Source organism: Argentina anserina, chromosome 2 (genome assembly GCF_933775445.1).
Source record: "Argentina anserina chromosome 2, drPotAnse1.1, whole genome shotgun sequence".
Lineage (NCBI taxonomy): Eukaryota > Viridiplantae > Streptophyta > Magnoliopsida > Rosales > Rosaceae > Argentina > Argentina anserina.
Genome location: NC_065873.1, coordinates 25092773 through 25106340, shown reverse-complemented (window position 1 = coordinate 25106340; position 13568 = coordinate 25092773). Strand labels below are relative to the sequence as shown.

General features: G+C 38.5%; 3 protein-coding genes and 1 pseudogene across 3 annotated transcripts; 2 read left to right on the top strand and 2 right to left on the bottom strand.

Moving 5' to 3' along the window:
* Positions 1-3531: 3531 nt before the first annotated feature.
* Positions 3532-4894, top strand: LOC126784243 (transcription repressor MYB6-like). The gene is made up of 2 exons (XM_050509723.1): positions 3532-3608; positions 4471-4894. Exons 1-2 carry the CDS (start codon positions 3532-3534, stop codon positions 4892-4894), a joined length of 501 nt encoding a protein of 166 aa, XP_050365680.1.
* Positions 4895-5542: 648 nt separating this feature from the next.
* Positions 5543-7516, bottom strand: LOC126782060 (trihelix transcription factor GT-2-like). Its single transcript, XM_050507220.1, has 2 exons — positions 7083-7516; positions 5543-6962 (listed from the first exon to the last, which is right to left on the bottom strand). The coding sequence occupies exons 1-2, from the start codon at positions 7499-7501 to the stop codon at positions 5687-5689; spliced, it is 1695 nt and encodes a 564-aa protein (XP_050363177.1). The 5' UTR covers positions 7502-7516; the 3' UTR covers positions 5543-5686.
* Positions 7517-9009: 1493 nt separating this feature from the next.
* Positions 9010-11225, top strand: LOC126783653 (cytochrome P450 72A397-like; annotated as a pseudogene).
* Positions 11226-11403: 178 nt separating this feature from the next.
* LOC126782548 (transcription factor MYB114-like) lies at positions 11404-12328 on the bottom strand. The gene is made up of 3 exons (XM_050507809.1): positions 12190-12328; positions 11972-12101; positions 11404-11878 (listed from the first exon to the last, which is right to left on the bottom strand). Exons 1-3 carry the CDS (start codon positions 12326-12328, stop codon positions 11482-11484), a joined length of 666 nt encoding a protein of 221 aa, XP_050363766.1. The 3' UTR covers positions 11404-11481.
* Between the last annotated feature and the right edge of the window lie 1240 nt (positions 12329-13568).

Genomic DNA, 13568 nt, shown 5'->3' with positions numbered 1-13568 from the left:
ATCATATCCATCCTTAACTTCTCAAACATAGTAAGGACATGCTTATCTCTACAAGGTAGGATGGTGTGGTTGAAAGACTCACATAGGTTGTTGAGAAGAATATCACACTTTGACTCATCAACAAAGAAATATTTATTTTAGTGCCTTGGAGGCTTGTCATCAAACCAGTTAAATGCTTTAGGACTCGACAACTTCAAGTCATCCATGTGCTTCTTGTACTAAGATTCAGTACTACTTCTTGTTACATTCCACATTAACTGCTTCAATCCATCTCCTGAATTCTTTTGCTTGAAGTTGTTGTATGGGTGTCTAACACAATTTCTATGCTCAGCATGAGGATACAAAGCTATTTCATATAAACCAGATTTGTGTTAGAATATAAAATGGTGATACATATATCAATTCAACTTGAAAATAATTAACTATACTTGAAGAAACATACATTTAATAGCATTTTCTAATCCTTTTTGTATGTCTGACATGAACACAAGCCTTATGCTGTTCTCTATACCCAAATCACCCTTCAAGTACTCAAGGAACTAGATCCAAGTAGCTTGATCTTCTATTTCCACAAGTGCATAGGCAATTTGGTACATCTCATTGTTTGCATCAACATCATCTGTAGTCAATTCTTCCTACTCATAACAACACACATGCAAAAACAAAAATTAGGACATCATATCCTAACTGAAATTTCATTACAAAACATAGTGACACTTGTTGCTGGCCAGACACACTACAAACCAACATTTTCCCTTCGAATCTTCAACTCTCACTATCACAACTACATTTCAAATCAGTAAACTATCTAATTCAACTGAGAGATTAGAAAATTACCAAGCACAATCAGCTTCCAGAGCCACACTGTCCTGAACTTAGAATTTATGTTCAACTTCCTCCTTTGCTGGAAACGGCTTGAGCCATCACCATGGGCCGACATACATGCAACTCCATCACCACCAAGCTTAGGAACAGTCAGAGACGTCGTTGAATCCCTTCCCCGAAGTAGCGGCTATAAGCTTGGTTTGCTTCCCCAAACAAGCTCCAAGGCTCTTGTAGACGTGTTTCAAGGTATGAGAGTGGCCAGTTGATGGTGGCCTTAATCCCTAGGCTTGCCGGCGACGGAGCTTGGAACAACGACAAAACCAGCGTTTTTATGAAATCGAATGAGAAGAGGAATCAGAGCAGAGATGGGGGTCGGGGCAATTTCGTGCGGCCTCTGTTTCTAATTTCTGATTTTTATGAAATTAGAGTTTCCAAAAATTCCCTTTTATACTCTTCCAAAAACGGAAACCAAACTTCCGTTGCTAATAACCTTTCCATACGACATCCCATTAAGGTGTGCCGTATGTCTACGAACTCGTATCGATGAGATCTATGATTTTCGTGAATGAAGTTTTCAAAGATGAGCGACAGATTAAAAGTCAACTCTTGAGCCACTGAAAATATAACGTTTTTCAACCTTTAATTTCCGAAATCACTTCCATTTCGTAATGACAACAAACGAGAAGGTGTAAAATGTGACTCTACTCGAATTACCAAACATAATAATGACGAGAAATATAAGAAATGGAACTAGAAAATTCGGGATATTACAGATTTCCCCCAATTTTTAAACCCTAATATTTATGGGTTTATCGATATACAATGGAAGGTGCGATCTTAGTGCATTCTACATCCTCTCCGCTATCATTACCTTCGATTCCATATGTGATTTTAACCCATGATGAACTGAAGAAATGGTGGCACATAAATCCGAAGAATACGTCAAGTCCAGCATGGTCTCGTCTCTTCCTTCAAAAAAGAGGTGTGGCTTTCGGCTCCCCTAACCTCAGATCTCACGACCAAAACTCTTAAGATTTCACAACTAAAACATCCGTCCGGCCACACCTAAAGAACCGGCAGCATCAGATGCAACTGGAGAAGAGAGAGAGCTCAGGGTTTTCATAATAGTTGAGGGTGAAAAGACTTGGAAATTTTTACTCTTTTTCACAAACGTTGACCGTAAAAAAATTGAAAACTGATGGCTTCTCTTGATTAAAAAAAAGAAAGAAATCTTATGGTTGAGAATTCTTGCTATTTGTTTTCATAAATTAAATACTAAGATTATCTCGATATTAGTAAACTATTGGACGATGTATGCGGTGCATACAATCCATTTCCATTCATTATATTGAATGTTGTGGTTGATATCAACGTTTAAGATATAATTAATTATACTACAGTATTGGAAGATAACTCTCCTTCTCTAAAGTTTAAAAGACTTGCCTGCCTTTTGCAGCTAGGTTTGTGCTCTGTTAGTTATCCTATCTTATTTTTATACTTTTAGTAGTGTGATTTCATAATGTTAACCGTTTAAAAGTTTAAACGATCAATAAAGATTATCTCTGTAAAATATGAATTGAAACAGAAAATCATTTACTAAGTCGAATACACCAAACAAATGAACGGTAATTGCGAAAGTTAGTAGTCTTATAATCAGCCGTCTGTTTGTTTGATACAATCGGCTATGCAAACGATATTTATTTAAATTGATTTTTTACAAAAGTGATATTCATTGATTAACACACTTTTAAACGGTTACAATTTTGTATTTACACTACCAAATGTATAGAAATAAGAGAGTTTTGACGTACACGTTCATAATGGTATGTATACAAGTATTTTCCTTTGGAGAATCAACTATTCTCTTTCATCCATTTATCTATTTTGAAAAATGAGATGAAAAAACTGTTAGAGTGAAAAATAAGTTTTTTTTCTTTCTAAATTCTCATTTTTCTTCAAAATGCATTATCTGTTGGAGATGTTGTTATATGGAGTACGTTTACTTGAATTATATATCTTGTCTACGAATCATTCATCAAGGCACATCTCAATTCAATTCTATGTAAATAAACGTGCCAATATGGTACCAAGAGGAAGGAACTTGCCTGACCATGCCAAGGAGAAGAGGCTACGTGGCCTTCTGTCAATGTTATAAAGGACTCTAATTGGGTAGATATGTTATTCATTAACATGTTAAAAACGCCATGTAACCTTTTGTCAATGGCTTTGGTCAATTATATTACTTATGGTTGGTTAGGTAAGTTTCCTTTTTGTTCAGCTTTTCAAATAATCTGGTACATATGTTTGCTTCCGGTAGCCTGAATCGGAATTGGAGCATGTTTGATCAATTCATCGAATTAAGTGACCAACTTTTATCCGGGAAGTTCATGGAAAGCACTGGGCGTCCGTCCTCCTCCTTCCTTTGACGGCATTGCGAAAGATATAGGATGATGAAACTATGCAAAGATCGGGAGGACTAGTGTGTTTCAATTTAAAGTAGAGTTTTTAAGTTGCTTGTTTGGAATTCTAGTGTGTTAGAATGTTTGTTTGAAGTCGAGCCCTAATGAGCTTAGTGTAGTATGTTATTTTTAAATGCTCGTAATTTTACAAAACACCAAGCAATTAACATTATGTGGTCTGTTGAGCTTAAATCTAAACAACTGATTAAGATCCCTCACAACTCCCGTGCCAGAAGAGGAATTAACAATGTCCTCCATCGCTGTCTTTGGAGCTTGCGGCCGTTTGAACATCAGTGTCTTTGCGAGTAGGGAACGTGTATACCTGTTAATTTAATCTCACAAACAGGTAAATCAATTAATCATTCTTATAGTTTACTTGCTAATGCAACAAGTTCTACTTACCTCTCTAATCACATTTCATGAGCATTTTCAATTGGCTGGCCGAATCATCATGCACAACCTGTTCTTTGTTTATATATGAAAGATATAAGATATACCTAAATAGTTGACAAGTTTGGAAGTCACAAGTAACGACCTATTTTAAGTTTACTTTATGGAACTTTTATATCTGTGACATCACTAATCAGCCAAAATTGAGCTTAACATATAGTGCTCACTGCTCTTGTGGGTTTGCCAACAACAAGAAGGTGAACAGACGATAGTGTTCAAATAGATGTCTTGTGAATCTTTCACCATCAATCAAATACTATGACATCATAGTGTAGGTCAAGTGTTTAGTATCTTTTATTGTAACGAAAAACATTGAAATAATAAGTCATAGCATCTATGCCTCGATTCATATCATATAATATGAAAATCAAGCTATATCATCAGCGTATTAATATGAGCAGAAATTAGGTTAACGTTGATTACAGTTACATTCTCAAATCTCGATTCTCTTTTGACCACATAACATATACTTCCATAGACTCTGATTTCTACTCTACCTGCTCTGATACGATAGCATATGCATTTAATCAAACTTTACAAAAAACATGTCATTAGTTTTGGTTTTACATGCTATCATTGTACCGAGGAAAGATCAAAATTGTGCAGAGAATCGTGGTGCTTTTGAATTCTTATATAGACCAGTTGGACACGTATATCGCTGATAATTTTTTAAAAATGAGTATTCAAATCATTAACTTTCATCTGTGTTAAATTATTTGATTTCTGGTACTTGTAGATGGTCATTGATAGCTGGCAGGCTTCCAGGTCGAACAGACAATGAGATAAAGAACTACTGGAATTCTACCTTAAGGAAGAAACAGGAGAACAGCTCAAGAAGGTCTAGAATTCAGAGGCAAACCATCAAGGACCCTCATATGACCAACAACCAAATCAGACAAACAAGCAGCACCAGAAATGTATCAGCAGAACAACCATTTCTCTCTGGGGTTGAAGTGAATTTTAAGGCAGAGTCAGATTCTGGTGATGGATTCTTGGCAACCAGTGAGGCAACCACCACCAGTGAAAATGATATGGCATGGAACTTCATAACGGATCTAAATGCAGGGCAACTTAGCATATCTGAGTTTCTTCATACTGACTTCTCTAAGCTTTGTGAATTGAATACCTTAGTCGTCACCTGCAAGAATAGCAGACACTAGTCCTTTAGAGTTAAGATCGTATACATGAAAGTTGTTGCTAAAGCTTCTTGTCCTTGCAGGAGCTGCTTAATAAGGCAAGTATACACAGTTGTCTTCTTTTAGCAGCTTCAGGCCCTAGATTCTTCTATTCCTCTGCTCAATAAAAATCCTTCAACCAAACAGTTTTTTTTTCTGTATTCGCACTGCCATTGGTGTCTCACAAAGAGTAGAAGTTTTTAGGCTTTCATGGTTTGATTTACAAAGCAATCCAAATCCACCCCCTTCCATTTCTGAAAGCATAGGTCTTTTCACTTCGGCCCTGCTGTGTTTACAGTACTACAGATATTGGTAAAAAGGATTTTGCTTAGGTTCCTGGTCGTTTACTCGATTTTGTTCCACCGTTTTATAATAGGAAATTTCAGTCAGTCCTGCAAGGCTTACTCATCAAATCAAGTGTTCATTAACTAGATTTAACTGAGTTAAGCACATAATCATTAATTGTAGTACAAGTAACTGATTTATATTGAGTTTGTAGACTTAACCAACAGCCTTGTACTTTTATAGGGTAGACATGTTCCAATCTCAATATTCTCTGAAAGGAGAATTCCATTTAACAAAGTTTGCCGTAGTAAGGATAATACTACTACATAAGAAGGCCCAAAACTCAAGCAAATAATGCAAATAAATTACTGGCATTGGATCATCTCAAAGCACTTCAAAGTTCCTAGGTACAAAAAACAACTACACTACAGGCTGTGATAAAACTGGCGCACCTTTGTATTCTATCTGGTAGTCATCCTCTAGTGCCCTACACTACTCATCCGAATCACCGTGAATGCCTTCTTCTTCTTCTTCCATGTTTCCATCATCCTCATGGTTTACCTTCTCCTTCCCATGGTCTTCTCGCAAATGCTCTGCCTTGCCATCAAAATTCAACCTATTAGACCCCATATCAGAGATTAATTCAAAGTTCCCACTAGACAGATTTTGTGACACTCCCATATCACTCCCGGTAACAACAGCTTGTAAGAACTCGGAGTAACTTTGCCCCTCGATGCTAGCTGCAGGGTTGCTAGAACAGTATGAAGATGACCATGGATTGGTGATTGGTGTTCTAGTGTACAGCTGATCTAACTGATTAAAATAAGAGCAAGTTTTGGACTGCTGAGGACGTTTTTTCGGGCCATCTTTGGTTTTCCTAAAGTACTTGTTTATGTTCTCCCACTTCTCTTTGCACCTCTTTGCACTCCTCTGGTACCCCAATGAAGCCATTGAGGCACTAACTTGTTCCCAAAGAGGCCCTTTAAGCCCTGGTTCCTGAAACTTAGATTCTATATTACTTCTCACTAGGATCAAGGCCTCAACTTCACTCTGAGGCCATCTGCTATTAGTCTGATCAATTTGACCCGGAGTCAACTCATCCTCCATAGCTCTATCTGAATAATCACATTGAAACAATGATGAGGCTTCCCTAGAAGGAATGTTGACCTTTTGGCCTGTGATTTTCTCAATGTATGAAACAATGAGTGACTCTCTGTTTGAAGCGAGAGCCTTTTCATGAAGCTGGGCAATGGCTTCTCTCTTATGCTTCTCAGCCTCTTGAATTCTCCATGCCGCTTCTCTCTTCCTCCTCTCTCTATCCATTTTCTCAATCAATGCCAAGTACCTGTTGTGCAGAACCTCTTGGTGATCCATCACACGCTTCACTAACTCCTCAAAAAATCTAGTCGTGGATAAACTCAATTGCTCCTTCATTCTCCTCTTCCCCTTCCTCTTCTCAACCTTACTATACGACACTTTTTCTTCAATGGAGGCTTCTGAACCATCAACTCCAGCTGCGGCAGCCGGGCCAACATTGCGGCAATGGGAACCACCAAAAGGCACAGGAACAAGGTCCACATTACTGGGAGAGTTTTCATTAGTCAGAGGTGACCCAGAACCGGTCTGCTTATTATGAACCTCACCAATCTTTGCAAGGCTATAAATTGCTTCAAGCTCACCATAAAGCCTATACTTACTCTCCAACTCCTTGCACATCTCTCCTTCAGTTGCTTGCTTCTGCTTTATGCCTTCTGCTTCATGTGGTTTCCTGCATAGACATTTTCACAAACACATGGCGCTCAAAAAGACTTTACAGCAACATGAAAAACCAGAGACGAACAAATGAATCAAAAAGCAAGTAAATTTATACATGTATGGGTTCAATTACCAAAAGGGTTCTTTTCTGGTGCTAAATCCCTGGCCTTGCCAACTTTTGAAGCCTAAATTTTCAGGGCGGCTCTGAAGAAAAAGAGGGCTATTCTGATCAAGCAGAGCAGTATCCTCCCCACTGGCACTGTTCTGATTCAGACCCAGCTTGAAATTTATAGGACTCATATGCCAATGACCTGTTCCAGATTGTTCTTGTTGCTCCGGTGGTGGGTGTAATCCTTGAAACAGCCCATGGGTGATGGGAATGGGATGAACAAGGTGATGACTCAACTGTTGGGGTTGAAGTTGTTGGTGCAAACTAGGGTGGTTTTGATTCTGGGGATTAAAAAAGATTGGGAGAACAGGTGAGGAGGAGTTATTAGTGTCCATGAAGTGCTGCTGAGAAGCAAGGTCTGCCAACTCAAAGCTAGACTGCATAACTATAAACTATCTTCTTCTTCTTCTTCTAAGATTTGTAAATGTGTTGGGGCACAAAGTGTTGGGCTCTTTCTTCTTCTAGTACTTCTTTGGTGGGGTCCCAACAGAAAAATCTATTCAAGTTTCAAAGCTGAATCATATAACCGACTGAACCATCCGCAGAGTAAGAATAGGGAGGGATAAGATTGGAGTGCATCTATTACGAATTAGGGTTTTATCATGGGTTCTTCACATGTCGCAGCCCATTTACTTCTAGTTTTTTAGTTTCGAACGAGTTTCTTTTGCTGTTACTGAATAAATTTTGTTGAGAACTTTCGATTAGAGTAATTCAAATACGAAGCACAGGATGACAAAGCAATTTTGCACCCCCTGTTAGTTTGTTTAGGCAAGAATGACATGATTATAACCCTCTTCTGTTTGTGAAGAAAACAATAACCATTTTCTTGTACACATATTTTTGAAGAAATAAATGTTGAAGAGTACAAAATGTACAACTGTCCTTAAACTGCAAAAGAGTGGGGAGTCTGGGTCTGAATATGGCATGGGCTGCTGGGTTTTAGTTATGCACGTGAAGAGTAGTAGAGACTCGGAGAGTGAAAGAGTGAGATGGAGAGGTTGTCTTCTTGTCCCAGTTGTGCTACGGCTCTGCTCGACTTGTCTCCACCATTAATTCCTCTGTCGGTATCTCTCTTCCCATTTCTGGAGCTCTCTCTCACCAACGGCCAACTCTCTCTGCATTTTGACAAATTGCTACAATTATTGCTCCTCTTCTGTGTCGCTGCCATCACACGACTCTCCACTCTTCCAAATTTCGAAAGCGATTCTCAATTACTTTGTTTGCTTCTTCTTCTCCAATTTGCTTCCTCCTGTTTCAAATTTCGAAATTCTCTATCCCTTTACTCACTCAACTTAATTCTTCGTTTGGTTCATACTCGCGAATCGTTTGACAACAGTACATAAATACTGCCTCGACCAAAATCACTACTAGTTATTCTAAATGCAACTCAAAGTGTAGAGTCGAATTTATGAGTGCAAAATCACTCCAACATTCGAAGAAATTGAGTCACTAACGCACCAGTTGTATATCACTCGACTCGAGTTAACTTCCGAAGGCCCAATACTTTGGAACACCCATATGGATTCTCATAAAAGCCCGACCCAATCAAGCAGTTGAAGCCATGCAAAAGTATATATACCAGTGTCATATGAGTACATATACAAGTCTTGGGGAGCACGACATCTGCAAGATCATTGCATCATTTGCATGGTTCTCCTTCTTCCATCTCAGATTTTAATCATATAATTGACATGAAAATGAAAGGGCGTTTTGTTATACGTTGAAACTTGGTCGTCAAGGAAAACAAATTAATAATATCCACACTAATAATCAATGAGAACGAAATTCCTACCGAGTTGAGTAGTTGGCTAATTGTACCTATAATAATTCACCAGCACTCTCAAAATTTTCTGGATCTCAGACTCCTAACACACGGAGCATCAGCAAAAGGAGAAGAATGGAAGACTGTCACATTTTCAATACTTTGGTATTCTCATCGGTTTTATTCATTGTTTGCTCTGCTCTGAGAATCATCAATGTGTATTGGTGGAAACCCAGAAGCTTAGAGAAGCAGTTAAGAAAGCAAGGGATCAGGGGAAGATCTTACAGGCTTTTCCAGGATGACATGAAAGAGATCAGTAGCTCCAGCCAGGAAGCTTGCTCCAAACCCATGTCCCTCGTGTCTTCCCATTCTTTTGTCAGATGGTTCAAAACTATGGTAACAAACTTCAAGTACAATGGGGTGAATCTCTTTGTACGTTGTAGCTCTCATCATGATCATAACCTTGTAATTTGGTTCATTAGGGAAAGTTAGTCTGAGCTGGACTGAAACCAGGCCAAGGCCAGCAATAGCTGAACCGGATCTGATCAAGTCGATATTAGCAGACAAGAATGGTCACATTATAAAGCCACCACTGAACCCACTTGTGAATCTTCTGCAACTTGGAGTTTCAACCTTGGAGGGAGAACAATGGGCCAAGCGCCGAAGGCTCATTCTGCCTGTTTTCCACCTCGAAGTGTTAAAGGTACACATCGACTTTCTCTTTCAGGCATTTTTATTAGAAAATACCTTGCCTGCATTTTTATTGTTTTGCACTTGAAGATAGAGTGATAGACTGATTATCACAGTTGATGCACATAATATTGGTTTGTATGTATGTTTCTGCACATCGATGACATTTTCAGAATGCTAATTGATGAGTTACCTATTGTGTTCAATGATGAATCATGAGTCATACAAATTCATGTTCTGTGGGAAAACAGGAGATGGTGCCTGCATTTGAAACCAGTTGCTGTGGCCTGATCAGTCGATGGGATAAACTTGTTGGTGGTGCAGGGTCTTGTGAAGTAGATGTGGCGCCTGATTTCAAAACCTTGCCGGTGATGTCATAGCTCGAACAGCCTTCGGAAGTAGCTATGAAGAAGGAAAGAAGAAATTTGAACTTTAGAAAAAGCAAGCTGTTCTAGTGCTTGAAGCCTATTATGGTTTATACCTCCCAGGTTTAAGGTGCCAAAATGAATAATATGATGCCATATATTTTCAAACTATCAACAATTCGGCATTGAACAATTACAATACATAATATAATGATTCAAAATTTGAAACCAAACTGTAACTCTGTTACAAAGGTCACCTGATAAAATGTGACCACGAAGCGTGTATAGATCTTGTCATATAATGTGTAAAAATGTGTTGATTTCTATGTGCACCGCAGATTCATCCCCACTAAAAAGAACAGGAGGAGGTATAACATTGACAATGAGATCAAAGGCATTGAGGGACATGATCAGAATGAAAGCGCAAGCGACTGAAAATGGTGAAGAGGGTGGTAATGATGTGCTAGGCTTACTTCTACAATGTACAGAGCAAGAGAAAAATGGTATGACAGTGGAGGATGTGATTGAGGGGCAGGAGACCACAGCTAATTGGCTTACCTGGACTATGATTGTCTTGTCTATGCATCCAAGCTGGCAAGAAAAGGCAAGAGAAGAGGTCCGGCGTGTCTGTGGAAACCAAACTCCGGATATGAATGCCATGAATCACCTGAAAATCGTAAGTTAACGCATAGTTCACAATAAGAGTCTAAGAATGTAGCATTAACTGTCTCATATTTTGTTCTAAAAGAAAGTCCTTATATATACTAAACAATGAGTTGATTCTTTTGCTGAAATTGTATGCAGGTATCAATGATATTAAACGAAGTTCTAAGGCTATATGCACCGGTGACTGCACTATATAGGGACACCAACCAGAAAACCAACATAGGAGGCATTTCAATCCCAGCAGGGGTAGACTTGGTGTTACTCACTTTGTTTCTTCAACATGACCCCAAATTCTGGGGTGAAAATGTTGAGGAATTCAACCCGGAGAGATTTGCAGAAGGAGTTGCAAAAGCTTCTAAGGATCAATTGGCATTCTATCCATTTGGTTGGGGACCAAGAATATGTCTGGGCCAAACATTTGCTATGATAGAAGCAAAAATGGCACTGGCTATAATTCTTCAACGTTTTTCATTCGAGCTCTCAAGCTCACACGTTCATGCTCCTGTTCTAGGCATTACCCTTCAGCCTCAGCATGGAGCACCAGTTATCCTCCACAAAATTTAAGCATCTGGAATTTTAATGTTGTTCACATCCATTTGTATAGAAATAAGAATATTGTTGGGATCACACGTACTTGATTTATGGAAGTGCTGCCAATTTAAGGTGTAATTGTGACTTGGCTCACATCAATTCAGTTCTTATAATTAAACTAGTAAATGGAATCAAGCTGGAAACTTTGCTTTGAAACAAGACCAACATAGAATTTGTTAATGCAAGGAAAGATCTCAGTGAAGAATACAAGAGAAAATCTAAGTGGGATTTTTCCTAGAATTAGCAAAAGTCCGTGGCGAAGTGCTGTAACTACAAACTTAAGCAACGGTCAAATGTCATGCAGAGTAAACCAACTCTCATCCATTTCTAGAAATCTATTCATCCACATTAGATTTAAAGGCCCTTCATCAGCACTCAATCCATCATACAAGAACTCATCTCCAGATGATCCATCAAAGCTCATGGACTTGAAGAAGTAGTTTTCCTCGCCTTTCGAGTTGTTATCTTCTATTCCAGTTGATACAGCATTGTTCTCCCTTAACTCAGCATTCTGAGAGTCGGACGAGGACAACTCTTTTGCTGGCGGATTTGATGGTGCTGAAAGTAGTCTGTTTTGTTTTTGTGATCTCTCATTATGCTTGATCTTCTTGCTCAAATGAGAGTTCCAGTAATTTTTTATCTCATTGTCTGTCCGACCAGGCAGTCTTCCGGCAATCAATGACCACCTAAATTGAAACAGAATCAAACATAATCATACATTCATACTCATAATCCCCAAGGACAGAAAGGTAGTACTTGCAGTGAAAGAAGTAGCTCACCTGTTTCCAAGGAGTTTGTGAAGCCTGAGTATCAAGTCCTCTTCTTGGTCTGAGATATTGCCTCTCTTAATATTTGGTCTAAGATAGTTCATCCATCTCAGTCTGCAACTCTTCCCACATCGGTTAAGGCCTGCATTCACAAACAACAAATTAAAAAAAATTCTACATTTATCATCATATCTTGAAAAGAAAGAGAAATAGAAGGTTGAATGCTAAACCTGCTTTGGTTGCAACAGACTTCCACTTTCTTGCGCCATAGACTTCAATAGCTTGAGCCAGTCTCTGATCCTCTTCTGCTGTCCAAGACCCTCTATTTACTTCCTTGTTCTTTCTACTTCTAGTGCTTAATGGCACCATTGCCACTTTGCCACTTCTATATTTCTCAGTGATTTCTTGCTGAAAAGCAGTAAGTTTGAGGCTTAAGAAGGTCTATATATTTGTGGCAATGAGCGATGTGGCAAGTCAAGTAACCAGCTACCTTTCTTTGGAAAAGATTAACCCAGCTAACTTAATATAGAAAAATTCCAAGACAAATAGACAACGTGCTGCATTGATGATTGAACAAGGAGAAACTCTCATGTTCCATTCGGTGCACACATGACTTGGCAGAAAGGAAAAAAATGTGAATTCTGCAGATCAATGGCCCATGTTGTCCGATCAAGTCTGCCCCTTAATTTCTATATAATCGTTTGATGCATGTGGTATGTTCTAAGAAGGCAATGATGACAAAGTTTGACAGCAGTGAAAAGTGAGTTACCCTTATGATAAGAATAACAAATTCGTCCAGTGATTCGAATATACAAAATACAAGAGTCAAATCCATCATAAGAAGTATGAAACCTAGTCATTAAGATAATCATGGAGAGAATAACAACAACAAGAATTATAAATTAGTAACCCCATTAGTAAAATCCAGAAGAGGGAGACACATATTCTTTGCAGAGATTGATTATATTCTTCAGTTCCACAGAGAAAGATAGTTTGGATGTTGTGTGTGTCCTTGTAATTCCTTACACTAGTCACATGATCAGCCATGTTTTCTAGTCACAGAATTCTGTGCCCTCATGATGTTTTATTATTCTGTTTTTGTTGTCTACTCCCTAAAACCCTCTTCTTCTTGGCTGAGGCTGAGTAGTGGCTGCTGACTGGAGGATTTAGAGACCATTTGTGAATTGTGATTCTCATATTTCATATATCAACCAGGGCATTCCATTTGGTACGTACTCTATCAATTTGGGAAGAGACTACTGTCTTATATCTCTAATTATCTCTTATTCTTTTGATTAGTACATCTGTAACGGTCTTAGAGAATGTTGTGTATCTACATATCTACTTATTAGAACAATAACATGTATGGACTGGAGTTTTAACATAGCATCTGCAGAATTTGAATGTGAAGGGAGCATGTGGGAGCATATGATCCATGTCATGAATTTGAATTGTCTTACAAAATCTGACAGAAATTTTAGTTACATAAACCTTAGTTTAGTATTGAAATTCAGCATTGTTATTGGCTCTTGAAAAAGGCCCTTCTCTTTCCTGCAGGGATTGACATTATAATAGCTTAAAGACTGCAGTCTGGTTAACGTTGCTTTTG

Excerpts from the sequence above, each read along its gene's own strand:
- LOC126782548 (XM_050507809.1), bottom strand. The coding sequence starts at position 12,328 with ATGGTGCCATTAAGCACTAGAAGTAGAAAGAACAAGGAAGTAAATAGA. Across the intron at positions 12,102-12,189 it reads GTCTGTTGCAACCAAAGCAG|GCCTTAACCGATGTGGGAAG; the intron begins GTTTAGCATTCA and ends TTGTGAATGCAG. Across the intron at positions 11,879-11,971 it reads CACAAACTCCTTGGAAACAG|GTGGTCATTGATTGCCGGAA; the intron begins GTGAGCTACTTC and ends GTTTCAATTTAG.
- LOC126784243 (XM_050509723.1), top strand. The coding sequence starts at position 3,532 with ATGTCCTCCATCGCTGTCTTTGGAGCTTGCGGCCGTTTGAACATCAGT. Across the intron at positions 3,609-4,470 it reads AGTAGGGAACGTGTATACCT|ATGGTCATTGATAGCTGGCA; the intron begins GTTAATTTAATC and ends TGGTACTTGTAG.
- LOC126782060 (XM_050507220.1), bottom strand. The coding sequence starts at position 7,501 with ATGCAGTCTAGCTTTGAGTTGGCAGACCTTGCTTCTCAGCAGCACTTC. Across the intron at positions 6,963-7,082 it reads ACCAGAAAAGAACCCTTTTG|GAAACCACATGAAGCAGAAG; the intron begins GTAATTGAACCC and ends ATGTCTATGCAG.